The 21,150-nt window shown below is 52.8% G+C and overlaps 1 protein-coding gene across 3 annotated transcripts in view; it reads right to left on the bottom strand.

The window, feature by feature from the left end:
* Positions 1-706: 706 nt before the first annotated feature.
* Cmklr1 (chemerin chemokine-like receptor 1) overlaps positions 707-21,150 on the bottom strand; it is a 53,575-nt gene continuing 33,131 nt past the window's right edge. For all 3 annotated transcript variants that reach the window (XM_045132946.1, XM_045132945.1, XM_004664098.2), the window contains 2 exons: positions 5,496-5,569; positions 707-3,094 (listed from right to left, as the gene is read on the bottom strand). In XM_045132946.1, the coding sequence (XP_044988881.1) occupies positions 1,985-3,091 (1,107 nt within the window). In that variant the 5' untranslated portion in view covers positions 3,092-3,094; positions 5,496-5,569 and the 3' untranslated portion in view covers positions 707-1,984. The remainder of the gene's footprint in view (positions 3,095-5,495; positions 5,570-21,150) is intronic.

Consider the following 21,150-nt stretch of genomic DNA (forward strand, 5'->3'; position numbering starts at 1 on the left):
GCTCGTCAGGAAACTAGAGTCAGAGCAGGGAGTCGGCCGTGAGGAGGAGGCCTGGCTCCTGGGACACAGCCGGGATTGCAGTGCTCTTTGTCAGCTTTTCCAATGGCAACAAGAACTCATGGTCCCCTGCCAGGCTTGGCCTGGCCCGCTACCCAGGAAGTGCACTCGTGACAAATCCAGGAGGCCCAAGTCACAGACAAGCACCTCTGTGATCCAGGACAAGCCCCGTGCCCTCGTGTCCCTCAGTCACACATCTGCAAACAGTCCAGCGAAATGTCCCAGGGAAGGGACAGTTGAGACACTAGGCTATTTTTAACATTCCCTCTCCTCTCACATCATGCGAGTTTGGGTTTCTTGAAGCAATCGGAAGCCCAGCCTGGGTCAATTCAGAGCTGCCTCATTATAGGCGTCAAGACCCAACAAGGGAAGGGCGAACGGCTGGTCCCTTAATGAGGTGTGATCCCAACAGCCCACAGCTGAGGCATGGCCCCAGCGTAAGTGACACGGAGTATCTGCGTATGCTTCCTGACCTGATGGAGAAGTGACTGAGCCAGGGACAGAAAGTGAACACTTAGGTGCCAGGAGACCATGGCCCACAAGATGCTGTCTCCTGCCAGGCCCCCTTCCTTCTGATTCCCAGGGGACCCCTCCCAGGGGAGGGGTGCAGGAAGTGGGAGCCAGGAGGACATGGAAGTTGGACACCAGATGCATTTTCTTTGCCATTATTAGATTGTTTTGAGAACCATTTGCGAAACTTCTTACAGGCCATCAAGAGGTTCAGGCTGATCCACTGAAAACCCAGTATTTATGGTTGAAATCCCAAAGTTCCGTCCTGACTCCGCAGCCAGACAAACAGGTTCAAATCCAGTTCCTGCCAGAAGTTAGCTGGGTGCCCATGGGCAAGTTACTTCACCTCACTAAGCCTCCGATTCTTCATGTATACATGGGAAGTAATCATTGTACCTAACTCAAGAATACATGAGACATATATGTGATACATGAGACATACGTAACGTGCTTAACATAGGAAGTGCTCAATAAATGCAGGCTATCATTATAGACTGGAATGTCATCAATAAAGAAATAACATATGTGGAGCCTGGCAGAGCCAGCATCTCAGGTCTCATCTCAGCCCCTCACACTGGGTGACTTAATTCCCTCTGTAAGCCTTTGGAGATTGGATGGCTTGATTCTGCCACACCAAGGTGACTGTTTAGATGGGGAAAGCCTGACCATGGGGCTGCCCACACATCCTGGTTCAAAGTGAGTCAGGTTACCTAGGCTCTGTGTCAGGTTGACGGCTGAGACAGATTTCTCTTGAGGAGCAGCTCCGAGGACCCATCTTGAAGATGGAGGCTCTGCACCAGCCTCATGCAAGGCTTGGAGGGGATGAATAAGAAGGACTGTGTCCCTCCACTGCAGGGGTCCTAAGCCCCCGTACCACATAAAGGAAAGAGGAGAGAGACCTGCCCTGAGTTTGGGGGGACTGCTGCAAAGCCTCACACACACACCCCATGTCCAGCTTACAATGCCAAGTGACCATGGGGGGGGGGCTGAAGCAAGGGACTGCTACCATCTGCAACCCCCAAATAGCTACAGCCTAAGGCAGCCCCAGGGACTGTGCTGAGCAAGCGTGCAGGGTACTTCCCAAGCACACATGGATAACTTTAATCCCACACCCATATGCTGACCCCAGCTCAGGGCAGTACTTGGGAGAAAACTTTCTTTGTCGTTTTGAGTTGGTCCCGGCTGGTCTCCCTTGGATCTCAGATTGTTAACCCCAAGGCTATAAATAGTAAGGCACGTTCTGACTGCCATCCTGCTCTGAGAAAGGGATTCCATTGCCCCAGACTCCTACCCTAAACACAATCCACCCCGCGTAAAAGGCAGCGGGCACAAGGGTGTGCTATAGAGGTCCTTCAGGAGACAAGCCCTTGGTGTCCTGGGGCCCGGGCGCCCCTGAGGGCATACCCCCAGGTGAGGCTCAGAGCATGCCGGTCTCTCTCTCGTTCACAGAAGTCCTCTCAGTCATTGATGACATCTTGGTGAGGCTCTTGTGGCTAGGGTAGGAGGAGTGGCCCGTGTCCTCACTCAGAGCATTAACGAGGCAGGAGAAGAGAGCCACCTTGAACTTCTTGAAGTCCTGGCCCATGAAGACGTACAGTATGGGGTTCATGCAGCTGTTGGAGATGGCAACAGCAGTAGCCAGGGGCAAGCCCAGGCTGAAGACGGAGCCTGGCACAATGGTGTGATGGAGCTCCAGCAAGTAGAGTGTATGGTAGGGGCACCAGCAGAGGAAGAAGGTGACAATGATGGTGACAATGATCTTGAAGGGCTTCTTGGACTTGGCCAGGCGGTGGCTCCGCAGCCTGCAGACGATGGTGAGGTAGCAGGCGGTGATGATCAGGACAGGGACCAGGAAGCCGCAAAGGAAACGCGTGACGGTCACTGCCGCGTGTCTGCCGAACCCCACCGAGTCCATCCGGGCCTGAGCAGGAGACCCGTGTGCAGACAAGCTGAAATTATTGAAACAGGATATTTTCCCATGCAGATCGGCTGTGTCCCGGAAGACGAGAGACGGGGAACTCAAGAAGAAAGCCAGGACCCAGATGACCACGCAGGCCATGTAGGCCAGCCGCACGTGGCGGTGGTTTTGGGACCAGACGGGAAGGAGCACAGAGACGCAGCGGTCGAAGCTGATGGCGGTCAGCAGGAAGACGCTGGTGTACATGTTGTGGATCAGCAGGAAGCTGCTGATCTTGCACAGGGCCTTGCCGAACACCCAGTGGTAGTCCATGGCCGCGTAGACAATGTGGATGGGCAGGAAGACGTTGAACAGGAAATCGGCCACGGCCAGGTTGAGGAACCAGACCGTGTTCACCGTCTTTTTCATCTTAAAGGTGGTGATGACCACCACCAAGCCATTGCCCAGGATCCCGAGAAAGCAGACGACGCTGTAGACCACCACCAGGAAGATCCGGGCCACCCTCGTTTCCAGGGGAGATAACTCCTCCAGCACCACGATGGAGTCAAAGTCATCCGGGTACTCGTCCTCATAGATGCCAGAATCGTTGTAATCCCCATCCTCCATTCCCTGCAGGGGGGGGGGCAAGGGTCATTAGGGAATGGACACTGAGGTGTGGTCAGCACCAGGAGAGACCAGCTACGTCCCCCTTGGCTCCGAGCAAAGCCTATAGGTGAGCCACTCCTGCACTACTTTACTTTTTGTAAATTAGAACCAGTATTAGAAAAGCTTCTTGCCTTTTTGTTTTGTGTTAGGGGTGTGTGTGTGTGTGTGTGTGTGTGTGTGTGTGTGTGTGCAATGACATGAGAGCACACGTATGTGCAGGTGTATGTGCCTGTGCACATGGAGACCAGAAGTTATGCCCAGTGTCTTCCTCAACTGTCCTTCTCTTTAAGTCATTCAAACAGGAGGATGTCTCGCTTGAACCCAGAGTTCTTCAGTCCAGTGAGGCTACCTTTCCAGCGTGTGCCAGGGACCCTGTGCCACTACTTCCCGAGCACTGGGATTACATGCATAGGTCACCACACCCACCGGGCACTTTCATGGGTGCTGGGGATCCGGACTCGGCTCCTCGTGCTTGCACAGTGTGGTGGTTTGACTCAGGTGTCCCTGATCAATTTACATGTTCTGAGTCCTAGGTTCCCAGCTGGCGGCAGTTTGGGAATCGGTGCTTTCTGGAGGTGACATACTGTTGGGGATGGGCTCCTTGCCAGTGTTTGGCACACTCTTCTGGTGCTGTTGTCTACCTGACATTGGCCAGGGGGCGATATCCACCCTCTGCTCATGCCACTGTTTTCCCCTGCCATCGTGGAGCTTCCCCCCTGAGTCTGTAAACCAGAATAAACACTTTCCTTCCACAAGCTGCTCTTGGTTGGGGGCTTTCTGCCAGCAATGCCAACCTGACTGCAACACTTGGCAAGCACTTTATCCAGTGAGCCATCTGCCCAGTCCTATGCTTTTAAAAATATTTTATTTATTTATTTGAGAGAGAAAGAGGCAGATAGATAGGTAGGTAGGTAGGTAGGTAGGTAGGCAGATAAAGAGAGAGAGAGAGAGAGAATGGGTGTGCCTGGGCCTCTAGCCACTGCAAACAAATTCCAGACACATGTGCCACCTTGTGCATCTGGCTTTCATGGGCAAATTGAACCTGGGTCCTTAGGCATTGCAGGCAAGTGCCTTAACTACTAAGCTATCTCTCCAGCCCAGCCTAGCCCTACTTAAAAAAAAAAAAAAAAAACATTTTTAATATATTTATTTATTTAAGAGAGAGAGAATAAGCATGCCAGGGCCTCTCGCTATTGCAAACAATCTACAGTCGCATAGGCCACCTTGTGCATCTGCCTTTCATGGGTAAATTGAACCTGGGTCCTTAAGCTTCACAGCCAAGAGGCCTAACCGCTAAGCCATCTCCCCAGGGGCCCCTTTTTTTTAAAAAAGACACTTGTAGTGCACCCACAAGCCAGGCACCATTGTAAGGACCCCACATGTCCAGGCAGCAGCGAGCAGTTCAGCGGGACCCAGCCCAAAATCAGCGAGTGCAGAAGCAGGAGGGTGAGGACGCAAAGTCCACCCGTGTCTGCGCGGGCGGTCTCCGTGGGTGCATGCTTGCTCATCCGTGTGGGGGGTTGTGCGTGCAGGTGTGTGCACACGGCTGCGCACGACACGTGTCACTCTCAGGCTGGTCATCCCGCTCCTTGGAGACAAGTCCTCTCATTGTCCTCAAGCTCAACAACTAGGCTGGACAGGCTGGCCGAGGAACCCCAGACACCCCCTGTCGCCATCTCCCCAGCATTACAGTCACGAGCTTGCACCGCCACGCCCAGCATTAAATATATATATATATATATACTTTATGTGTTTATTTGAGAGAGAGAATGGGTGCACCAGGGCCCCCAGCCACTACAAACGAACTCCAGACGCATGTGCCACCTTGTGCATCTGGCTCATATGGGTACTGGGGAACCGAACCTGGGCCCTTAGGCTTCAAAGGCAAGCGCCTTAACCACTAAGCCATCTCTCCAGCCCGACAGCTGGCATTTTTATGTGGATTCTAGGATTCACACTCGGGTTGCCATGCCTGCAGGGCAAACACTTTAACCACTGAGCTAGCTCCCTGGCCTCAAGTTCTCCTTTTTCTACTAGCAAAAGGCAATCGAGATTCCAAAGAGACCTTACTCTGAGAGCCTCTGCTTGTGACGATCACGTTGCCTGCCTCTTGGGGACCCTTTATTCCTCTACTGACAGCGGGAGAGGCAATTAATTACCTAGAACACCCTCAGAGAGCAGAACATTGTGCCAGCACTAAGTGCCACCAAGGACAGGAGCCCTCTGCTGTGAACAGGACTCCAACGTGCTTCCAAAGTCCAGGGGACAGCCATCTTAGCATCTTCTCCTGCCACCCCCCTCCCACCTTGTCTGTGGTCACTGCTATCCTCGGGAGACGTGAATCCCAACCTTAAGAGCTCCTTACCTTTCACAGCCACAGTCTAACACGCTCCAATGCAGGTGCTAAGCCAGCCAGTCCCAGGGCGCGGTTGCAAACAGCTGTAGGGAGAAGGAAGAAGAGATTTCTGGTTGCTACAGGCCTGAAGGGCAGAGCTGAACGGTGTCTGGGGATCACTATCTCCATCTGATAGGAGAGGCTGAGTGTCACTAGGCCAAGGTCACCCTGCTGGGGAGTAACAGAGCCCTTGACCATCAGCTGGCTGGCTCTACTCCTATCAAATGCCAGACCCAACGGCTGGGAGCCACAGGGAGCCCAGCGGATAGAGTCAAGGGCGAGTGCAGAGCCAGGGCCGAGCAGACCGTGGATGGCTTCATGCTGACCCACGCCCAGAGAAGGATCCAGTGAAGACCAGCCAAGGCTGTGCGAGGCACTAAAGAGCCGATCCAGTCACCACGGCCAGATTCCCTCAGGTCAGTCAGCCTTCCTGGGGGCCTCTTTCAAGGAGCTGGACATACGCTTGCTTTAAAACAGATGTGAAGACTGAAATAATAAATAAATACATAAATGTGAAGGCTGAAGGCAGTTCTGGAGGCATACTCAGGAAAACAGCAAGTTTGAGAACATCCTGGGCTCCATAGTAAGGTTCCAAAAAAAGTGGAAACTAGCTGGGCGTGGTGGCGCACTCCTTTAATCCCAGCACTCGGGAGGCAGAGGTAGGAGGACCACCATGAGTTTGAGGCCACTCTGAGACTACAGAGTGAGTTCCAGGTCAGCCTGGGCTAGAGTGAGACCCTACCTTGAAAAACAAAAGTGGACACTGAGACTCAGAGAAAGTTCTGTCACCCTCATTAGGTCTTCTCAGGGCCCTATGGTCACCTTGAATTATACTCAGACACTGTGGTCACAGGGATCTGGTGTGGCAACAGTAACCCACGGAGCCACCATGCATCCTGGGGCAGACAGCCAAGCTGGTCAGAATTGCATGTGGGCTCACACCAACCGTGTGGGATTCTCCCCAGACTCTTGGGGTGTGTAAGCTCAGAGCTTTCATGGTAGTCACGTGCAGAGTTGGAAGCTGAATTTAGCCACCTCCTACCTGAGCAGCTTTTGGCACATGACTTCTCTCTGAGCCTTAGATTCCTCCTCAGTAACACAGGAATGCTCACATCATGGGGGGGGGGGGATCCCAGAACAGGAGGCATCAGGAGCATGGGATATGTAGGCTGGTACTGACCCGACCCACACAGCGCGCCCTCCACATTTTAGGAGTGACTCGCCACAACCCAGACGTGACAGCTGGGCAACAGGGCTTGTGCCCAGGCTCTGCCATCTTGACAAGTGGGCTCCACCTCGGATGTGTCAGCCGGCGAGGCTGCCAATGGAGGATTTGTCATGAGTAAGCCCAACTTCCCCTTACGGCTCCTTGTGGACTTAGGGTCGTGTTGTACAGAAAAGTCCCATCTCCCTTTTGTTTAAGTAAAAACGCCACTGAGGCTCCGAGCTCTAGGGCCCCAGAAGTGGGGCTTAGGTGCGCCCCTCTCTGTAGAGATGGAGGACCTTCCGGGAGTGTCCACTGGGCTGTCGCCGGGGCACTGGTATGACAATGAAGACAGCTGGGGCTGGGAATGAGGCTCAGCAGTAGAATGCTTGCCTAGCAAGCACAAGGCCCTGGGTCCTATCCCTGGTCTCAAGTGTGGGAGTCGGGGTGGCGGACAGAAGGGGGTTACACAGGAAAGTAAAGGAAGCTGAGAGGAGAGCCAATGCTGTTGTACAATTGACATGAGGTCTAACTGGTGTTGCTGACAGCGATGGGTAATGCTTTGAGCTTCCGCATATGTCTGGGACTGAGCAGAACACCCAATCACCATGGTACCCCTTTAAACCACAAGGGGCCTTCCTTGAGGCTTGGTGTGGTGGTCCAAATTAGGTGTCCCCCATAAGCTCGTGTGTTCTGAATGCTTGAACCCCAGCTGATGGCAATTCGGGAGTGAATGTGCGCCCTCTAACCTCAGGCATGTTGGATTAACATTGAGCTTGCAACATGAGTCTCCAGAGGGAGGAGGTGTCACTGTGGGCGGACCTTGTAACCCAGCCCTATGAAGCATGTTCAGAACAGCTTGAACTCCGGCTGCCTGTGTTTGCCGGCTGTTGGTGATGTCTCTCTGCTTGGATCCATTGAAGGGTGCCAGGTTCTTGTGCCATGGGTGGTGTTCCCCTGAAAATCTGCCAGCTTGAAATAAAGACTTTCTTTCCATAAATTGCTTCTGCTGTTAGTCCCAGCAATGAGAAAGTGTCATTTTTTGTTTTGTTTTGTTTTGTTTTTCGAGGTAGGGTCTCACTCTACCTCAGGCTGACCTGAAATTCACTATGTATTCTCAGGGTGGCCTCAAACTCACGGCCACCCTCCTACCTCCGCCTCCCAAGTGCTGGGATTAAAGGTGTGTGCCACCACGCACGGCTTCTGTTTTTGTTTGTTTATTTGCTTTGTTTTGTTTTTAAGTGGGGTCTCACTCTAGCCCAGGCTGACCTGGAACTCACTCTGTAGCGTAGGCTGACCTCTAACTCAGAGCAATCCTTTTACCTCAGCCTCCCAAGGGCTGGGATTAAAGGTGTGTGTGTCATCATGCCCTTCTTAGGTGATCTGTATTCTATATCTACATCGACATCATCAAAAAGTCTACCCATGTTTGTTCAGTACAGAAGCAATTTTTCCCCAAATTTTTCCTGTGAGTATGTGTGTTTGTGTGTCTGTGTTATTCACAACTCAGTGAGTTTGCTGGAAAGTTCTCCCGTCTCTACCTCCCTTCTTGCCTTAGGCACACTAGGTAGGGTACAGCCCCTTACCCCCCCTCAACTCCTCTAAGCTAAACCTCGACTCCTGAGCCTCCAGCCCTCCATTGCTATCCTGTCCTCCAGCCTGCGCTGAGTCTCACCCAGCTTCCCCTCAAGGTCTCCGCAAGCAGCCACCTCGTGAAAGTCTCTATAACTCCTGACCGGTGATGCCCACTGTCCACTTAGGTGCCTTTTATAAGACTGCTGCCCACTGAGAAATGCCCCTGGAGAATACCAACATGGCTTCCCTCCCATAGTACTGGGCTGCTTGCTTTCTCTTTCTTTTTTTACTATTTTATTTTATTTTTGGTTTTTCGAGGTAGGGTCTCACTCTAGCCCAGGCTGACCTGGAACTCACTATATATTCTCAGGGTGGCCTCAAACTCATGGCAATCCTCCTACCTCTGCCTCCCGAGGGCTGGGATTAAAGGCATGCGCCACCACGCCCAGTTTATTATTGTATTTTTGAGAGACAGAGAGAGAATGGGAGTGCCAGGGCCTTTTAGCCGTTATGAACTAACTTGATGTATGTGCCCCCTTGTGGTACATGTGCAACATTGCATGTTTGCATCACTGCGACTGGCTTCTGTGGGATCTGGAGATTCGAACTTGCATTCTTAGGCTTCACAGGCAAACACCTTAACTGCTAAGCCATCTCTCCAGGCCTCTTTCTTGATAATCCAAGATTTACACCTGAATGCATCCTCCCCTTTTAAAAAATATTTTACTCATTTATTTGCAAGCAGAGAGAGAGAGAAGAGTCAGAGAGAATGGGCATGCCAAGGCCTCCAGCCACTGCAAACGAACTCTAAATGCATGCACCACTTTGTGCATCTGGCTTTACATGGGTACTGGGGAATCAAACCCAGGTTCTTAGGCTTTATAGGCAAGTGTCTTAACCACTTAGCCATCTCTCCAGCCCACATTCCCTCTTTATTAAAAAAAAAATCTTATTTATTTATTTGCAAGGAGAAAGAGAGAAGAGAGAGAGAATGGACATGCCAGGGCCTCTTGCCAGCACAAATGAACTGCAGATGTGTCAGGCACAGTTGAGGGCCCCGGGCCACTGGAGGTTTAAGCAGGCCTGAGCTGTCAAGCACAGCTAAGGAGCCCAGGCCACAGGAGGTTGCAGTAGGCCTAGACCCCAATAATCTCACCTTGAGACCAGCAGGAGTGGGGCCACTCTCTCCCCAAACCTGGGGCACCTGGGCATCCTGATAAGATTGGTTTCAGTGGCCCCAGGGCAGCCGGGAACCACACAGATGCATGCACCACTTTGTGCATACTGGGGAATCGAACCCAGGCCATCGTGCTTTGCAAGCAAGTACCTTTAACTGCTGAACCATCCCTCTAGCCCACACATGTCCCCCTTTGATGTGGTCATGAGGAAGACCAGGGTCAAGTTTGTGCATTAGAGAAGCAGCTCCCTTAACTGTTAGAATGAAGTTTCCATGCCGGTTTCAGTTGGTCCTTATGTCTGAACCTAATTCTAGTCAATTGATATGACAAGGACGTTCAATTCCCACAATGTCCTTGTGATAAGTAAGTGGGTGCAGATGTGACACAGACATTGTGCTAAGCACCGCTTAGCTATGTCCACTTACGTGTCTCTAACAATTCCCAACACCTACTGTCACTCCCACCGTCACAGCGAGGAAGGGAAGTTAATGTCACAGGGCCAGCCAGGGTCAGGGTCACACCAGGTGACTCTGCCCCAACACTTGCTCTGAACCATGATGTCTTCCGGAAAGCCGAACACACTATGCCAAGTTGGCTGACACTCTTCCCGATGTCCCAGGGTGTCCAGCTCCCCCAACAGGGACACTCTTCCCCCTTGTCCCACTTTTCTGACACCCCCCCCTCATCACCCTGCCCAAGAATCCACACCCCCCCCCCCAGTTCTCTGGACCATCTGGCTAAGGTTGGGAACACACTTGGGGCCAATCTCAGCTGACACATCACCCATCACAGCCTGGGCCAGCAGGTCAGCTTGCCTCTGCTCCTGTCCTCGGTCATCTTCGCTCTGTCCCCAAGGCTGAAGCAAGAACTCAGAACTGCATGCCTGACCCTCTATTCCCACAGGGCCCTGAGCCAGTCTTGGTGTCCTTCCCCAGGGACAATCCCGTGTATCTCGAGGAAGAGACACTGGGGAGTGGGTGGCAGCATAGGCCCACGTGTGGGAGCTTTCCCTCTCAGGACCTCAGCCTCAGTTGTTCCGTATGTAAAATGGGAATGATGACAACATCCACCCCCAGAGGTACCTCCCATGCCTAGAACCCACTACGGCCAAAGAGAACATTGCTGGAGCCGGGACTGAGCAGCAGTGGACAGTCTCTAGATCCATCTGCAAGCCTGGAGGCCCTACTTGTGCCTATCCCAGATCCCCCTAATTCACCCCAGTCCTGCTGCGTTTGAAGGAGAAACTCCCAAAATATATCTCTCTCTCCCCCTCACTCTCTCTCATAAGAAAGGCAAGTCTGTTTGGCTTGCCTCAAAAAAAAAGCAAACAAAGATGAAAAGAAGGCCACATAGAGCTGGGGAAATGGCTCAGTGGGTAGTGTTTGCTATGCAAGCAAGAGGGCCTGAGTTTGGCTCCCCAGCGCCCGCGTAAAAGGCACACATGGCAGGTTGCACCTGTCATCTCGGGGCTGGTCTCACTGGTCTAGTCGCCTTACTCAGAGAGCCTAGCTGAATGTGTGAGCGCCAGGTTCAGTGAGAGGCCCCATCTCCAAGATGGAGAGTGGTTTAGGAAGTCACTGGATGTTAATCTCTGTCCTCCACACACATGTGTACATGCAACCACATGTGAGACCACATACATGAACATGCACACACACACACCATATATACACACAAAAATAAAATTAAAGAGAATCACACCTTCCAAGGCTCAGGGTCTAATGCGGAAGAGGTGGTGGAAAGAATGTAAGAGTCAAAGGAAGGGTAGGACTCCTTACAACGTGCTCCTCCAGACACAATATGGCCTGGATATCCATGACCTCACAGTGCCTGACACTACCTGCACAAGACCATCATAATAGGAGGAAAAGATCATGACATCAGAATAAAAGAGTGACTGATTGAGAGGGGGAGGGGATATGATGGAGAGTGGAGTCTCAAAGGGGAAAGTGGGAGGGGGGAGGAAATTACTATGGGTTATTGTCTACAGTTATGGAAGTTGTCAATAAAAAAAATAAATTATAAAAAATAATAAAATTAAAGAGAGAAGGCCAATGGTAGGTGCTACAGAGAGGGATGTCTGGAGCCTCTGGAGAATAGGGGAATCCTCTCTTGGGGGGGTTCAGGGCCACCTAACCTGCTGCCCTTCTAGACCCTGATTTCAGCCCTGCAGATCTGCGAGAATGTCAGAATCTGTGAGGTGTGTTCCGGTGGTTCTCAGCCTTTGGAAACGAATGCACACGGCTGCCAGATCCCAGGGCACTCTGCTCACCTGGGCAGGGCATTGATGGGGCCGTGGCTGCCTCATATGTCCAAGCAGATGGCAAGAGCCCTGAGGAGAACTGAGTCGAATCATGCTTAATATCCTCAGCTCTCCCCGCCCTGCCCTACTCCCTAACAGAGCCCAGCAGCATGCACCACGTGGATGTAGTCAGAGCTCCCTTGAAGCATGGTGGCCTCGGGTGGTGAGGTTACCCAGCATGACCTGGGGTCCCTGGGAGCCGGTGTTCCCATCACCGTGGCTTCTGGAGACCTAAACCACAGGGCTACTTCCTTCCTCTTTCTATAACTACTTAAAAATAACTACAGAGCTGGAGAGATGGCTGAGCAGCTAAGCCTAAGGATCCATGTTCGACTCTCCAGATCCCACATAAACCAGATGCATAAGGTGATGCAAGCGTGCAAGGTCACACATGGCCAGTAGGTGGCACAAGCTTCTGGAGTTCGGTTGCAGGGACTGAGGCCCTGGCACGCCAATTCTCTCTCTCTCTCTCCCTCTGTCTCTCTCTTTCTCGCTCTCTCTAAAATAAAATAAACAGTTAAAAATAATAATTACATCTGATTAACCCTAATGGTGAGTCTTATGTCATCCTATTATATCACCTGGAACATTGTCTGATGGATGGATGGATGAACGAACAAGTAGGTGAACAAACGTGTGCCTTTTCTAGCTTCACTGGGGTGGTCTGGGCATCAGAAGCATAGTAATAATGGCACCATTATTGACACCACAGGACAAAAAGGTTAAAGGCTCTGAATGAGGCCCACTCTCACACCACCCATGACGGGCTACACCCAGGGATCTGTGATCTAGGACTCAACTTCCCTGACTGAGCGCAGTGTTTGTTGGTCGCTCAGGGCCCCGCCTGGCACAGGGAAAGCTCTCTCACAATCATACTGACCAAGGCGCTTCCCGTATACCCGGCAAGAGTGATGCGCTTGAGCTCCACGTTCAGTGACAGACCGTCTCAAAAACTAAGGTGGAGGGCTGGAGAGGTGGCTTAGTGGTTAAGCGCTTGCCTGTGAAGCCTGAGGACCCCGGTTCCAGGCTCGATTCCCCAGGACCCATGTTAGCCAGATGCACAAGGGGATGCACACGTCTGGAGTTCATTTGCAGTGGCTGGAAGCTCTGGAGTGCCCATTCTCTCTTCTCTCTCTCTCTCCCTCTTTCTCTCTCTCTCTCTGTGGCTCTCAAATATATTTTTTTAAAAAGTAAGGTGGAAAGTGATAGAGGAAGACAGCTGAGGTTGATCTCTGTCTTCCACACACCTGCACAGTCACACCTGAACACACATGTGCACCCACATACATGCAGCCGTGCATATGCACCCACAGCTCACCACACACACAAACACACGTTTTTTAAAAAAATGTCAAGATGGCTGGGCATGGTGACCTTTAATCCCAGCACTCGGGAGGCATAGGTAGGAGGATCACCATGAGTTTAAGGCCACCCTGAGACTACACAGTGAATTCCAGGTCAGCCTGGGCTAGAGCAAGAACCTACCTCAAAAAAAAAAAAAAAAAATGCTCAAGAAGCACCTGCCATGTCCTCCATGGTTCTTCCTGACTGTTCAGTATTTGCTTAGAAATCTGATCTCCATGAACAGCTGTGGGCTCAGGTTCCTTCATATATTAACACACACACACACCTCTGTTATGATTCAAATATAACTTGTCCCCCATAGGCTCATGTGTTTGAATATTTGCTGTCCATCTGGTGGCGCTGTTGGGGGAGGCTGTGGGAACTTTTTCAGCGCTGGTAGAAGTGGGTCACTCCCAGGTGGGCTTTGATGGTTACAGCCCAGCCCAAGTTCTCTGTCTCAATCCAAAGAGGCTTAATGAGCTCTACCACAAGCTCCCAGCACATCAGAAGGCGCCCTGGCCACCATGTCCTCCTTGCCGCGATGGACTGGATCATTGAAGCTACGAGCCCACATAAACCCTTCCTCCCCCAACGGGCTTCTTGCTGAGAATTTGCTCACAGACAACGAAAACGATTACTACAGTACTCGCCCAGAGACACTCAAACACGAACACACCACCAGGAAACAGCCTCCTCCCTGCCTCCAGCAGAGGAAGAAATCTTGCCTCCAAACCCAAAGAGAGTCAGCCACCTAGAACATCCAAATCCAAAAGCAAAAGGGCTGGAGGGATATCTTAGTGGTTAAGGCATTTGCCTGCAAAGCCAAAGGAGCCAGGTTCCATTCCCCAGGACCCACGCTAGCCAGATGCACAAGGGGGCACACGCATCTGGAGTTCATTTGCAGGGGCTGGAGGCCCTGGTGCGCCCATTCTCTCCCTCCCTTTCTCTGTCTCCCTCCCTCCCTCTCCCTCTTTCTCTGTCAAATAAATAACCAAAAATAAAATTTAAAGGACTGGGGAGATGGCTTAGCGCTTAAGCGCTTGCCTGTGAAGCCTAAGGACTCTGGTTCGAGGCTCAATTCCCCAGGACCCATGTTAGCCAGATGCACAAAGGGGCGCATGCATCTGGAGTTCGTTTGCAGTGGCTGGAGGCCCTGGCGCACCCATTCTCTCTCTCTCTCTCTCTTTTTCTCCCTCTTTCTCTCTGTGTCGCTCTCAAATAAATAAATAACACAAAAATTTAAAAAAATAAATTTAATTTTAAAAAAAGACAGCAGCCCCAACAGAAAATTAGGCAACTGATAGGAACAAGGGGCATTCAGGCAGGACCATCCCCACACCAAGGCCCAAGCCAAACCGAAGAGCAATACAAAAGGGACATCAGGACAGACTGTGAGGAAAGCTCAGGACAGAGCAGACAGCTGGAGAAGCCCCCGGTGTCTGGGAGCTGCAGGGACCCTTCCCGAGTGAACGCCCAGCAGCGGGCCTTGCACATGCGCCGTGGGCAAAGGTGTGTCTTTTGCTGTTGGTGATGTTGTTTTTTGAAGTAGGGTTTCACTCTTGCACCAGGCTGACCTGGAACTCACTATGTAGTCTCAGGCTGGCCCCCAACTCACAGTGATCCTCCCACCTCCGCCTCCTGAGTGCTGGCATTAAAGGCTTGCACCACCATGCATATTTATCTATGGTTCCATTTATTTATGAGAGAAAGACAGAGAGAATTGGCACGCCAGGGCATCCAGCCACTGCCACTCATGGCACATAGTAGGTGTTTAATAAAACAGAGCTGGGACCACCCAGTGCATATGTGCAACCTTGCATCACCTTGTGTGTCAGCCTTACGTGGGACCTGGAGAGTCGAACATGGGTCCTTACGCTTTGCAGGCAAGCGCCTTAACCACTAAGCCTAAGGACCCATGTTCGACTACCCAGATCCCAGGAAACCAGAAGGACAAGGTGATACATGCCCTAGCCCTATGGTTTTATTTTTTTTAATATTTATTTATTTATTTACTTGAGAAAGAGAGAGAGAGATAGAAGAGGAAGATAGAGAAAGAGAGAGAGAGAACTGGCATACCATGGGCCTCCAGCCACTGCAAATGAACTCCAGACACATGTGCCACCTTGTACATCTTGCTGTGTGTGGATACTCAGGAATCAAACCTGGATCCTCTGGCTTCTTCACAGGCAAGAGCCTTAACCGCTGAGCCATCTCTCCAGCCCTGGGTGTGGATTTTTGAATGAGGGTTCCTACACACAGGATTATAAGGGAAACACTCCAGGAAAACCAGGTCAGGGGGGTTCAGACGGTTAGAACTGGGCTGGGAGGAGGCCAAGCAAGGTGTGGCATCCTGTGGAGTTTCACAGAGGCCGTCCTGGGCTCACACCCACAGAGCTCCCTGGTGGGATGGTGCAGGCCACATTCCAGAAGGCTGCATATTTTCCCTCCCTGTGCCCATCCCTTGGTATGCACTCCTGCCTCTGAGATCAGACCTCCAACACAGCCTTAGGTACCGGTGCCACTGGATGCAAGCACCCACGGGGAGGTCAGTTCGTGAAAACAGCCAGAGATCGAGGGTCATGGGCACATTTCCTCTAAGCCTGGACGCTGGAGGCCCTGAGTGTCCACTGTGGAAGAGGAGACAGGTGAAGTAGGGGTTGGCTCCCCAGCCTGGGAATACCTGTACCCCCCACCCCGTGAGAGACTACAACACACACGACCCCCGCAGAGCGGGCAGAAGGGACTGGAGAGCCCAAGAGCCCAGAAAACACTGAAAGCACACATAGGTAAAGCAAGTACCTGGCCTCCCACACCACCTCCCTGGACAACTTGGACCAGCGGTGAGGGAGCAGAGGCAGAAAGGACTGAGGGAGAAACGGAGGGCGGGATCTGGGGGTGGGGGGGGGCAGAGGCTTTGGGCAGCCAGCCATGGAGATCAGGTGGAGAGGGCTCCAACCCATTTCCTGAGGTCCAAAAAAAAAAAAAAAAACCCAAATGAGACAACACCCCCCCAATCTCCTCCCCAGAGTCAATATCTGGAAGACACTCTGTTCAGGGTCTGGGCCACTGACCCCGTATCCAAGTGACCCTAGCAGGCACAGGACCCGACAAGCAACTTTCAGAGCCCCACCCAACCAACAGCCCTCTCTGCTGGGTAGGGAAGAACTTGGACTTGGATGGAGCAACGGAAGTAACTGGGACGCTCAGCTGGAGGCGGCGGCTCAGTGTTGGGCCCCCCACCCCCGGGCAGATGGCTGGTCCTGCCCACAGCCCTGCTTGAGAAAGGCAGAATTCAATGTCACATCTGCTTCTCTCCAGCAGAGAGCAAAACCTTCAGGCGGATGACATGGGCTTCATCCTCATTAAATAAACATGTGCACGGCTCGCACAGTGCCTGCTGACCGTTTTGTTTTACGAGCTATTGTAGGAGGAGAGAGTGAGGCCCAGAGAGGGTAAGTCATAAGCCTGAGTTCCCACCGCAAGCTCGGGACAAGCAAAACTAGGTCGAACTAGCCAGAGCGGGAAGCTCAGTAAGAGCGCAAGCGCTTTAAATCCAGAGCCTACTAAGTCACTTCTGCACCTCCTTGGAAACATTCCAAGAAGCTTCTGCCCCCCAGTGGAAACTTCAGGGAGTCTCCACAAGTCGGATGTGGCAGGGTGTAGGGTGTGCGCTGTCCAGTGAGCCACCCCACCCAGCACGTCCAGGCCCTCTGCCCCGAGTTAATGGCACTCTTGTAACTGCATCTAGTGAGAGACGCATTTGATAAGACGCTACAAAAAAAAAAAAAAAAAAAAGCCCTGTTGCTGGGCGTGGTGGTGCATGCCTTTAATCCCAGCACTCGGGAGGCAGAGGCTCGAGGATCACCAAGAGTTCAAGGCCAGCCTGAGACTACAGAGTGAATTCCAGGTCAGCCTGGGCTAGAGTGAGACCCTACCTAGCCCTGTTGAGTTGGGGGCTCTTTGATCCTCTATTCCACGAGGATGCTTGAAGGGCTCTGTTCCCTGACAATGGTGTAGATGCTGGGACACGGCAGGACCAGAATTGAGACCCTCACTCCAGTGAACTCAGAGCGCCCCTGCTTCCATTGCCCCCCTGCTGGCCTGCGTCCTCCTGCAACCCTCCCTCCCTCTCCACGTTCTCCAGGCACACTTGCACCCCTCGGGTCTGCAGGGGACTTCCTACTGGCCCATCTGTATCAGCGCCCTGCTTCCACGTCCCTTGGCCTCGCCCCACTGTCTGCTTTCCGTCCGCCCCAGCTCCCTCTCTTTTCCTCTCTTGACCTCTATCTCTCCGCAGCACTCCCTCCCTGCTGCGGCTCCTCCTGGCCAGACCAGGGCTGCTTCCCTTTCCTCCATCCTACCTTGCTGCTGCCCCTCGCTGCCAGCCCCCTCACCTCTGTGCCAGGCTCACCAAGCGTCTGCTTTCAGACCACTGCTGCCTCCGTACTGGCTGCTCAGCCCCAGGCCAAACGCAAGACCTTATCAGGACCGTGTGGGCGCGGGAGCCCCAGGGGGAAGCTGGAAGCCCTTCCTTGAGCTACACATGCTCTTGTTTGGCCTGGCTTCTGTCCCCATCTCCCACCACCCAGACAGCCCAACCGGACAGGCCAGCTGGGCTGGGGCCCAGAGACCTCTCTCGAAGGCTTTTAGGTCTTGAGAGGCCCCTCAGCGGGCATGTGTGTTGTAGCTGGGGTACACTGAGACCCAGAGAGGATGAACGACCCTCCCTAAACTCCAGAGCCCAGACAGAGGGCCTATTGCGGACATGGAATATCCCCCAGCCCAGAGCTGGGCGTGGAGCCCCACACTGCATATGTCCCAGGATTAAGCTGCAAATGGGAGCTCAGCTTTTAGCCACGTGATTAGCCCGGGCTCACGCAGCTTTTAAGCATTAGCTTTGGGTTTGTGGGGGTTTTTATGGAGGGGGTGTGTGGAGAGTGCAAAGTAAGGTCTCTCTCTAGCCCAGGCTGACCTGGAACTCACTATGTAGTCTCAGGGTGGTCTCGAACTCACAGTGATCCTCCTAACTCTGCCTCCCGAGTGCTGGGATTAAAGGCGTGCACCACCATGCCTGGCTAGCTTTGGGTTTGAACCATAGACTCTCTTGCCTTGGCCATTCTAGATTAATTAGCACACCTTTGATGGCTGGTCTCCTTCACCTAGAGAGAAGGGGGTTTCTAGAAGTACTCAGGGGCTACAGTTCATGAGTACTGGCTCTCAGACACCCCGTGTCTGGGAACCACACAGCATCAACAGATGTTCCAGCCACAGGCCTGGCTACCATCCTCGGACAGATTTAGCTCCCAGCCGACAGTTTCCTCCCTGGTCCCACACCCCCACGTGGGGATCATGCTGAGTCACCCGGCAGAGCTGGGGAGGCCAGGGTCTGCTCCCTCTCAGCTGGGAACATGCTATGCTTGGGCTCAGCACCCTGTCAGGATGGACAGAAGGGAGGGACCCAGCTCCTCAGACGCTCCCCCCAGGACACCTCTCGCAGATAGTAGGAGCACTTCCCCTGCTAAGCCATCTCTCTGACCCTCCAGGCTCCATTTTCATTAAACACCTACTATGTGCCAGAACATTGAGAGGCACTTCTGGGCCAGTAGCCACTAGTGTGGCCATTTTATGAGTGAAGAAGCTAGTGCTGTTTCTTTGCTCCTCACTTTAGTGAAGTCTCTCAGGGCTGGAGAGATGGCCTAGCAGTTAAGGGGCTTGCCTGTGAAGCCCAAGGACCCAGGTTCGATTCCCCAGGACCCATGAGGCATAAGGTGGCGTGTGCATCTGGCGTTCGTTTGCAGTGGCTGGAGGCCCTGGCACGCCCATTCTCTGTATCTGCCTCTTTCTCTTTGTCTCTGTCTCTCAAATAAATAAATAAATAAATAAAGGAGTGAAGTCCCTCAGTGGGAACACCCTGCAGGACATTAAACCCTAACAAGGAGGAGCCCCTGACCGAGCGTCCTCCAGTCCACACTGCACACCTCTGGGCCTCAGTATGGTGATCCAGCAAGATAGGATCTTTGTAGGATCTCCAGGCAAGCTGGTTTTCCAGATTACCCAGCAGGCAGATGAGCCAGTGGACCAGATGCTCCAGACTGAGTGTCCCCAGAATCCTGCTGTGTCCCAGACCCGGCCCTTCCCAGCCATATGACTGGGTACTCAGGTTTTCTCTGCTCTGGGCCACAGACTTCTTAGCTATAGCCCCTGTCTGAGTGAACTGTAGGGGACTAGGCAGGCCCTGATTTCTGTGACAATAAAGGACATGCTATGTGTTTCTACTGCTCCCCACAGAGGCCCTGCTTGGAGCGGCTCTCACTCAGCTCTCGCCCAGCCTCCTGAACAATCTAGCCAACTCTCCCCACCCCCTTGCCCATGCACACACCAAGGCCCTCTCTGGCCGCCCAACAGTGGCACCTTGTTCTGGAGTTGCCTGGCTCCTATGAGGCAGGAAGCAGGCTCGGCATGGGCCCAGGTCAGGAGGCGGGTGGCAAGCACCATAGTTGGGAGGGGAAAGACACAGGTCTCCCTGGAGGCCAGGGTGGGCCCCAGTCAGACAGGATGCCCCTTGATTTGGGGGTAAGCTTGGAGGATCAAGGATTTTCCCTTCCAACTCTCTGATTCCCGTCCCCACCCCACCCGTCATCTTCCTGGCTTCCGAAAACACTTACTGAACACCTACTATGTACTAAAGGCAACAGGTAACAAATGGATGAGTAAATTAACATATGGCTAACACCGCTGTCTGGATTTGAATCCTGGCTCGGCTGTGTGACCTCAGGCAAACCACCACACCTGTGTGTGCCTTAGTTTCCCCATCTGAAGACTAGGAATGCTCACTCCTTCCCCACACGGTGCTGACAGGGATTAGATGAAGTTATGCTGATAATATTTTGGAAACATGTCTGGCTCACTGTGTGCTAAAGAAACAAAATAAGCATAACAGCAGGTGTTAATGTGTATTGTCAAGACAATGAAGGAGAATGTGGCCTACAAGGTCGGGGGAGGCTAGCTTCGATAGCATGAGCAGAGAAGCATCTCCGAGAAGGTGACATTCGAGAGGAGACCTGACAGCCGGGAGAAGAGCCATCCAATGGGCCAGCACTGTGGAAAGTGGGAAACAGGATGTGCAAAGGTCCTGAGGCAGAGGCTGGAAGAAATAGCACAGATCCATGCATTCACCCATTCCCTGGAAGAAAAACCTTTCTAGATGCCACCCTCTTTGCCAGGTGCTGTGGCAATTAAGCTGACCTCTTCCCAGTCCTTATGCAGGGGTCCCTAGTACAGGATTGATCATGGCATGGCCAGTGTCGGGAGACGTCACCCAGAGTCCAGGCACACAGGGGTAGGAGGGTTGCACTACAGATAGGGTGGGGTTTGCCATAGTCCCCAACCCTCCCCAGTGTCCTCTGACTCTGGAGCGCTCAGTCAGCGACAAGTTAACCAGGCCATGTGCCCCAGGCCTCCGCCGCTGTGAAGTTAGAGAAATGTGGCCAGAGGAAGCTGGATGAGGTCAGTTTGGCGGGGCTGTTGGTGGGACTGGCACTCACCTGTGACTTATGTCTTGACCCTGTTGCTTGCAGTGCTTGTGACCCCACTTGTGGTGCTTTGAACCAGATGCACCCCATAAATTCGTGTACTCTGAATGTTTGGTGCCCCAGCTGATGACAACTTGGGAGGTGGAGCCTTGCTGGAGGAGATGTGTTTCTGGGGGGGGGGGACTTAGGTGGGGTGTTATAACCAGCACCCCCTTACTAGAACTCTGCTCACTCTCCTGTTGCTCTTGTCCACCCGCTGTGGCAGAGGTGACGTCCAGCCTCTGCTCATGCTATGCTGTGCCCTGTCCTCACGGAGCTTCTCTTCGAGACTGTGAGCCAAAATAAATGCTTTCCTCCCAAGCAGCTGCTTCTGGTCAGGTGTTTTTTCCCAGCAACGAGAAGGTGGATTCAGCACCCTCTCTGCATGAAGCAAAGGACAGGCATCTGGTGGCATCACACAGCTCCTGTGGGAGGGGCTTTGAGCTGGGCT

The sequence above is a fragment of the Jaculus jaculus genome, chromosome 13 (genome assembly GCF_020740685.1).
Source record: "Jaculus jaculus isolate mJacJac1 chromosome 13, mJacJac1.mat.Y.cur, whole genome shotgun sequence".
Lineage (NCBI taxonomy): Eukaryota > Metazoa > Chordata > Mammalia > Rodentia > Dipodidae > Jaculus > Jaculus jaculus.